This window comes from Triticum aestivum, chromosome 1A (assembly GCF_018294505.1).
Source record: "Triticum aestivum cultivar Chinese Spring chromosome 1A, IWGSC CS RefSeq v2.1, whole genome shotgun sequence".
Lineage (NCBI taxonomy): Eukaryota > Viridiplantae > Streptophyta > Magnoliopsida > Poales > Poaceae > Triticum > Triticum aestivum.
In genome coordinates, this window is record NC_057794.1 from 485,879,401 (window position 1) to 485,888,567 (window position 9,167).

Consider the following 9,167-nt stretch of genomic DNA (forward strand, 5'->3'; position numbering starts at 1 on the left):
GTATGTAGACACTCCCCTCTCATTGTTAGCATCTCCATAGAATAGATCTTTGGTGTTCTGTAGGATTTTTTCATGCAATGTTCGCCGTCAGTTTGGGTGGGCCAGTGTGGTCAGAAGCGGGTGTGGGTGCTGCCCGGATGCCCGCAAAGCCCCCCCCCCCCCACACACACACACATTTGTCTCTGGTTTGTGGGGTAAAGTGCGTCCGTACCGCCCTACGGACCGATATAGGCCCGTGTTGGATGGCAAAACACGTCCGAACCACGCGGTCCGGCGGACGATTGCGGTCGGTTTGAGGGTCGCCGTTGGAGATGCCCTAAAGCTTCATATGATGAAGGACTATGGCAGAATTGAGTGGGCTTACTTGTTGGACATTGCGCAAAAATTGGGTTTTGCAAATCAATGGGTCTCAATTGTCATGGACATTCTAAGCTCGGTTTCCTTCTCGATGATGTTCAATGGAAACTCAAAAAAATTAAACCCTCAAGAGGAATCCGCCAAGGAGAACCCCTTTCACCCTATCTCTTTCTTATTGGTAGCAGGGGCTTTCATGGCTCCATAAAGCTAATAACCAGTCATCACAACTCGGTGGCATCACAATGGCTCATATGGCATCACTGTTGAATCACTTACTTTTTATAGATGATAGCCTATTGTCCTTTAAAGTAAAGTAGAGAAGGTGCGGAAGAGGTATCACACTTGTTGTATATTACTGTGATGCTTTAGGTGAGATAATTAATAAAGATAAATCATTAGTTTTCTTTAGTAAAGGATGCCCTCGGAGTATCAGAGAGTAGGTGAAGGGTAGCCTCAGTTTCAATAATGACTCCAAATGCTTGGGCTCTCCCTTAGTTTTTGGTAGGCCGGGGGTGTTGGAGTCCTACGTGATTGGTGTCTGAACTCCCACAAAGCATCCCCTGATTTGGTTCCGGTTTGCAGAAAATCAAAAGTCAACTGGTCCATGGACTGATTCGGGACGCCGTTGGATGGCTTGCAGGATCTGAACCGCTTGATACAAAAGGATGCGAGAGGTTTGAGGGTCTGTGTTGGAGATGCAAGTCTTACAAGAAATTGTGATACTAATACTATTCTCTCTTGTACTATTGAAGTTTACTCATCTGCAACAGCAACCCGCAAATCTCCTCCTACATCCGTTCGCGGACAGGGGGGACCAGTCCGCGGACATGGATGCGGGAGGTCGACATCCAACTCTAGCCGCATACATTTCAAACTCTTTTTCAACAAACCGAATGAAATTCATGCAAACACGGCCGGATTTCATACAAACATGACGAATTTCATACAAACACGGCGGATTTAACTACATTTCAAACATTTGGAACAAAAAATGACCCACCCCTAAACCTATCCTATGGCGGCGGCGCCCGGCGTCCAAGCCCGTGTCATCCTCCTTCCGCCGTCTCCATGAGCACCGGCGATAAGATCGATGAAGTGAAGGTGTGGTCTCCGGCGAGAAATAGTAGAACATGAGAGACAGACTGGCCCACATGGGACACCAGGCCCCGCCGCCTCCCGTGGCCTACTCATCCTCGGAGGAGTCCGTGCCTTGTCTGTCGCTGGTGGACGTGAGGTCCACGAGGGGAATGGTGGCACCTTGGTTGTCGTCGCCCCACCGAACCGGCTGATGGTTCATCGACGACGCATAGGAGGCGCGGCTGGCGATGTTCTCCTCCGCGATCGCCTACAACTGCGCCTCCACAGCTGCCGCTTCCTGGCGAGCGGCGGCTTAAGCGTGGACGGCATCATAGATGTCACGCTGCTCCGCGACGAAATTTGGGTTCACCTCAGCCATGGCCGCCACAGCCTCCTCGCTCGCGCACTCGTCGTAGATCTGGCCTTCCGCCAGCCGGTGTTGCTCCAGGAGGAACAGGTTGTACCGATGTTCCTCTTACGCCTGCTGGAACACCGACAAAGGCGCCAGTGCAGGCTGCACCTCCACCATGGCGGCGTTGAACTGTGCATGCGCCTGCTCCATGGTGAAGCCGGCGTCCACAGGAGGTGCGGGAGCCGGGGCGGAGTCGCCGGAGCCAGTCTCCATCGTGGTGTCTTCCTCATCATCAAAGACCTCGGGTGAGCTGGCCGGCAAGCCGGCCTCGATCCGCCTGGCATGGCGGCTATGCCAAGCGGCGGCAAGGGCGGCCACCGCGTGCTTCATCTGCAGCGACAAAATATCCCACAATGCTTTCCCGCTGGCGGTCATGGCGGAATGCAGTGCAAGGGAGGAGGAGGATGTGGAGGGGCTTGTGGTGTGGTGTGAAGTTAGTCGGGTGTGACCGCCTTTATATAGCGGATTCCGATGAGGCAAGGCATCCGGAGGCATCAATGTGTGGCGTCCGAGTGGGTTTCTCGACCGACGAGCCTACTTAATGGCGGCAGACGGACGGACAGCTACATGGAATGGGTGTGGTAGATATCCATCTCGTCCCGTCCAATCACATGTCTCCGGCATTGAACAGGCACGGACAGCGCAGACGCGTTGCGAGCGGCGCCCTCGGCCGATCAGCCACTTCAATGACGGAGGCGTCTTCAATGGTAGAGTGGCATGAATGCGGGCAGCTGGAGCGGAGGGGGGGGGGGGAGCGCCCGCGTGAGGGTGGAGGGGTATTTGGTGAGCCAGGGCGGTCAGGAGCGAGCTTGGGATCAGTCCGAACTCCCCCAAATCTCTGCATGTTTGTCTCTGATTTGCGAGAGAAATGTGTCCAGACCGCCTCACACAGATCGGCATTAGATGGCTTCCGCGGATCGAACGGTTGGGAGAGACTTACGGTCCGGCTTGAAGGTGCCCTTATCTGGCCATCACCCAAGCCCATGACCCTGAATCCCGATAGGATCTAGCTCTACTGGATGTCACTGCCGTCGTCCAGCCTAGGGCGGCAGCACTGGAATAAACTTTTGTTCATCCAGGCCAGTAAAACGAGGAAGAACATACCCCATTTGCTAAATAAACAACAAATACTTTGGCTAATTCTGGGTGCCTGCCTGCTTTGTGGAAGGAATACGATCCTTAGCATAAACTAACGTGGATTGCTTGCTCAGGAGCGTCAGTTCCGCCTTAAATTTTCTTTTCCGCGATGGCGATTTGGCGTGCGCTTCAGCTGAAGAATCGCTAGTTTTCCAGGCAATTTCTTTACGAGATCTCCGCGCTTAAAGCGACGAGCTGTTTTTTATCGCCCAGTGGGATCCTGCCGCTGATCCGATTCAGAGCAGCCCAGACGGTGACACTCTTTATCCGAAATCATTAGCAGCCTCCCTGACGTGCACAATTTCAATTGCATTTCATCGAATTTTTCTGGTGTGGTTTCACCATCATGCCATGCTTTAGGCCAAAGGGGAGGAGAGAATATAATCATATATACCTACCTGGTTGCCGTCCTGGAGAGTTTTGGTTTTCGTCAGACGGTTCACGGCTGTGTGATGTGGCGGGCTAGCTGATCTTGCTTGTTTGTTGCGGTGCAGCTTTCAGTTCATGCCTCAAAAGATTGAGAGAAAACAATGCAGCTTTCAGTAGTTCATGGCCCTAAGCGCAAGTAAAATATGGATTATGGCCCTTGTTTTCCGCATGGCACTTGTGCTATTCAACTGCTGATGTCTTCGTTTTTAACTTCTGTGTCAACATCCAACAATGGTGTTCAAGCATTAGTTCATTAGCTGAACAGGTTAAGTAGCAAGCAATTTTGGCCCAGTGGCTTTCGGTTTTTTCATTTCATTTGATTATCCTTCGAGATCTCTTGTCCTTCTATGCTGAGCGATTGTTAATCTCAAAAGGAACAAAAAAGGTTGAGCAATTGATTGTTAATCCTCCCTCTGCTCATCTTCATCTTCGACAGCCGCGCCAGTGTGGGAGTCACCTTTTTCTGCTCTCAAGGTGTTCGACAAATTGCCCTGGGGTATTTTTTTTCCTTTTCTCGTTTTTTTGTCATTTACGGGCGTAATTGGTTATTGGACTTTTGCATTGTGTAGATGAAGAGGCGGTGGGAAACGTTTTTCGACGACTTCTCATTGGAAGAGGAAGAAGATGATGATGATCTCGAGTGGTAGTGCCCATGATCATTTGAGAGGGAGATGGGAGATGGGAGGGGACTGCAACGTGATTCTCAGTTCGGCTGCATTCGCATGAATAGAGTTGGGGAAAATGGTGGTGCCAAACTTTTCAATGTTTATTTTGTGCCGAACCCAGTGCATCCCGAGAAGCATTTTAGGCGGCAATTTTTGAGTAAGCAATGGAGAGGCATGATCCTTGGTTCCAGCCGAGAAAAAAACGCAATTGTTGGAGAAATCAGTGCAAGTGTTGTGTGAAGTGTACCGGGACTGTTCGAGTGATTGCATATGGAGTTGCGGCTCACTACATCAATGATTGAGATGGAGTTGCTTTTTTATCGCCTAATGACAAGCATTCGGTGGTGCCCTTTATGTGAAATCATTAGCAGCTTGATGTGCTCAATTCATTCTGTATTTTCGTCGAATTTTTCTGGTCTTGTTTCACCATCATGCCATGCTTTACTCCAAAGGGGAGAGAATATATCAAGCAAAAAATAGCGTGATATAGCGTTTCGAGGAATGCCTCACTAAATAAATAAGTGTACAGTGTCTCGCTAATAGCATATATTAGGGAACACATTATTTTGTCATAACACGCTATTTTTTCCATTGGAATATATACATAAGTCATACGTGGTTACCGTCTTGGAGAGTCTTGGTGTTCATCAGACAGTTGCGGTGTGGTGGGCTAGCTGAGCTGATCTAGCTTATATCTGTTGCATTGCAGCTTTCAGTCCATGACCCTAACCCTAAGCACGAGTAAAAAATTATGGAATATGGCCCCTGTTTTCTGCATTGCACTTGTGCTATTCAACTGCTAATATTTCTGTCTTAAACTACTGTGTCAACATCCACCAATGGTATTTAACCTTAGTTCATTAGCTTAGCAGGTTTAAGTAGCAAAGAATTTTGGCCCACCAGCTCTCAGTCCTCCTTTCATTTCATTATCCTTCGAGATATCTCGCCCTTCCATGTCGAGCAATTGTTAATCCGCAAAGAGAAAGGAAATGCCGAGCAATTGCTCACATGCACTACAAAGGATGAACAAATAAACAAGAGTGGCCCGTGTAGAAAGGTACTACTACTACTAATCCAATTCCAATGCGTGGAGCCTTATCGATCAGAATACCCTTGTTTACGCGCCATGTTTACGCGACTCAGACATGCATGAGACAGCCATTGATGGGAACAGAAAGCTCTGTGTGCCTCCATCCATTGTCTCCTTTGCTTTCAGTTCCATTTTGCTGCTCAAACAATGGAGTCCATGCTTGTTTCCCTGATGCTGCTTAGCTTTAAAGATGAGCATGATATTGGTATTATTATTTACTGAAAAGATGAGCTTGGTATTGGTATTGGCTACATACTTATCTTTTGAAAAGAATTAGTGTTCTTCGCAATTTCTTTACGGCATCCCCGCACTCAAAGCGACGGAGCAGGGTTGTTATTTTATCGCCGAGTGGGATCCTGCTGATCTGATTTAATGCAGCTAAGATGGTGACAAGCATATGCAGTGCTCTTTATGCGGCATCATTGGCAGCCTGATGTGGTGCGGATTTGCATTTTATTTAACTATTCTGGTCTAGTTTCAGCATCATGTGTTGCTTAAGCCAAGCTTTGAGAATATCTGCCCACCTTGCGTTGCAGTCTTGAGGAAGACTTGGTTTTTATCTGGCAGCTGTGATGTGGGCTAGCTGATCTTGTCTGTTGAATTGCAGCTTAGCACGAGTAAAATATGCCAATCCGGTCCCTGTTTTCTGCATTCCACTTGTGCTATTCAACTATACTATCTTTAAAAACTATGTCAATATCTAACAATGGTATGAAAGCACTTAGTTCATGTTCATCAGCTGAACCGGTTTAAGTAGTAAGTAACTTTGGCCCACTACCTTACTGTTCTTATTTATCTCATTACCCTTCTACGTTGAGCAATTGTTAACTTCAAAAGAAAGTTGGGCCACTAACTTCAAAATTTTCTTTCATTTCATTATCCCTCCATGCTGAGCAATACTTAAAATACTTAACAAAATTGCTGAGCAGTTAACTACATTGCCCATGTTGCCTCTCAAGGAACAGTGGAAACAAGAGTGGCCCTCACATACAAGCGTTCATGTGGAAAGGTGCTAATCCACTTCCAATGCGTGGAGCCACCGTATCAATCAGCATGCCCTTGTTTACGCGCCATGTTTCCCTGCATGCCTACCATGGCGGCTCGGACATGGACGAGACAGCCATTGATGGAAACAAAAAGCTCTGCGTGCCTCCTCCATTGTCCATGCTTGTTTCCTTGATTAGTTGATTGTGCTTAGCTTTAAACACGAGCATGATATTGGTATTTGCAACCACTAATACATATACTCATGTAGTGGGATTAAGTCGAGCAAGTTTTGTGTGTCGGCCACTGGAGCTCGGCCTCTCCTTGAAACAAGATGCTCTCCTCTAGTAGTGTATTGTTTTGCTTTCGAGCACATGCATGCATGGTGTATACTTATGTACGTAGGATCCAGATTAACTAATGGCATGAAATCAAAGTGTCAGAGAGGAATCAGGCTTCACTTGGCCCTGCCTATGATGCCCTTGTCAGGCTGCAGCTGCATGATGGTGGATTGATGGTATATTCATGTCTTGCTAGTAGGAGTAGTACAGTAGTATCTTTGATCGTACCTTCAAATGATTCTGTGAAAAGCGCGCGATCTTTGCTTTGGCCTGTCATATCTTCGTGCCACGGCGCTAAGATGAATTTACAGTCCGTAATCTCTGAAGAAATGCAGGCGGTGGGGAATGATATGGAGGTCATTTTCACACTCGTAAGACTTCCGGGGAAGGAACGACTGCTACGTGCCGACTGCAAATATATGAAATTATGCGCTTGACTTTGTGATCTCCTCTTAGGTCTCATTCTCTTATTTTTAAGCTGCAGCATATGCTTCTTGTCTTGCACTTGCACTAACCAAATACTGTCTACTGGTTACCATACTGCAAGGCAAAATTTAAGAGTCAGAAAAAGAATCTACCCGTACTAATCAGATGTGGTTTAGTGTAGTAATTCAGAGTCAGTTGATTTGAGCAACAGCATCGTGACACCAACACAAGTTTCAGCGCCACAAAATTTCCGGAATGCATCATTTCAGACACCATTGTACACATTCGACGTTCATCACGGCACCGACAGGGGCGACGATCATCCGCTGCAGATCTCGATGAGCTCGTCCAGGCCCTCGGACTCGGCGGCGACCTTGGAGGCCGCCGACGACGACAGGAACCGGAACCCGGCGTCGCTGGCGCTCTTCCGCACCGACGCCAGCTGCTGGGACTTCTTGCAGTAGGCGATGAGCCCCTGGATGGGGTTCTCGGCCTCCGAGCTCGCGCTGCTGCTCCTCCTCAGCGCCGGCGCCCCCGCCCCCGCGCCGCCGTCGGAGTCGCTCGAGCACCGGACCGACGACGAGGTGGAGGACTTGGACGAGGAGGATGTCGAGGAGCAGGACGAGGACGACGCTGGAGGCGCCGGCGCGGGGGACGTCTTGTTGGACGCCGAGTACCGGACGACGACGCTGGAGAAGGACCTCCGGTGCCCGGCGCGGCCGCCGCCGCCGCTGCTCTGCTCGGTGATGCACCTGTTGCTTCTCATGTGTCCGAACGGGTTCTTCCTCCACGCCCGGGGGTGGTGGCCATGGCCGGAGAGGTCCTTTCCGCCCAACCCGTGCTTGTCGTCGCCGCCGGCTCCCGCTTGCTTCCCGGCGAACATGGTCTTGAGGTAGGCCTTGGAGGCCTTGAGCTGGCGGCCGAGGTTGAGCTGCCGGACGAACCGGAGCCTCCGGGACCAGGGCTTCTTCTCGCCGCCGGCCGCCGATGCGGCGTCGTCGTCGTCGTCGGCGAGAGCCATGCCGGCCGCGTACTCCCGGAAGAACTCCTCCACGTTGAGCTCCCCGCTGACGAAGCACGAGTTGGCCGGCGACACGCCGCGGGAGCGCTCGCAGGGCGTGGCGGGGGCGGTGCTGACGGCGAGGCCGCCGAGCCGCGGGCCGGCCCTGCCCCGGACGGCGCCGTCGAGGAGGAGCTCCTCGACCATCTGGACACGCGGCGGCATGTGCAGCGGGAGCAGCTTGCCCTTGTAGAAGAGCTCGTCGGCCGGGGACGCCAGCGGCGGCTGCCCCGACCTGTCCAGCGGCGCGGACATGTGGAAGTGGAACTCGAACTCCCTCCCCGCCGCCGGGGGGCTCAGGTCCATGTCGATGTACTCCTCCTCCATCCCATCCCCGTAGACCTCCTCCCCTCGCCTGCTCGCCATCGTTGTAGTAACCTCACTGGTGTCTTTGCCTCGCTTCGCTGCGCTGCTTCTCGACGCTCGCTGGGACGGACGGGCAGAAATGGCAGTGGCAACCATGGGCGGGGGCGCTCTTATACCCGAGCTTTGTCCCGGGGGAGGTGGGGGCTACCCAGCAAGCTAAACTACCATTGCTGTCCGCATGATCTGAGTCTTGTTTGCATCCTGCGCGTACGTCCCGCTGGTGCTTTGTTTGCTCACTGTCTGTCTCGCTCTAGCGAGCACGCACTGCTCGGACTCTGGCTTTATTCGTGTCGTGCTGCCCCCCCTCCACGTCCATGCGTTGCGTTGCTCTTTTCCCTCGAGGGAAAATCGGCTTTGGCGGTCGGACAAGTACCGCCACTAGCGACTGATTACTCGATTAGGGCTCCTCTTTTCTTTTGCTTTCGCCTTCCGCCCGCCCCTCTCTCCGCTCCTCCACGCTTCTCTTCTTTACATGCATGGCTATCGGGCTATCTATCCTAGTCCATCTAGCCATCTTGTACCAGTCGAGGCTAAATTTCGTGTTTTGACCCTTTTCGCATAGAAATTCAGGATCTGACCCCTGTTGGAAAAAAATTCGGGATCTGATCCTTTTTCCTACCGCAAGTGGTTCTGACGGTAGGGTTAGACAGCCTACCGCAAGTGGTTCTGGCGGTAGGGTTAGACAGCCTACCGTCAGAACCTGCGGCGGTAAGATACTTATCCACGTCAACAGCATTAACGGTCTCCGTCCCACCCTACCGCCGCTGGTCCTGGCGGTAGGCTGTCCGACCCTACCGCCATGGACCCTGGCGGTAGGGTTTTA

The 9,167-nt window shown here is 51.2% G+C and overlaps 1 protein-coding gene across 1 annotated transcript; it reads right to left on the reverse strand.

Moving 5' to 3' along the window:
* Window positions 1-6,946: 6,946 nt before the first annotated feature.
* LOC123153707 (probable membrane-associated kinase regulator 4) lies at window positions 6,947-8,572 on the reverse strand. The gene has a single exon (XM_044572714.1). The coding sequence runs from the start codon at window positions 8,438-8,440 to the stop codon at window positions 7,238-7,240; it is 1,203 nt and encodes a 400-aa protein (XP_044428649.1). The 5' UTR covers window positions 8,441-8,572; the 3' UTR covers window positions 6,947-7,237.
* Window positions 8,573-9,167: the final 595 nt, after the last annotated feature.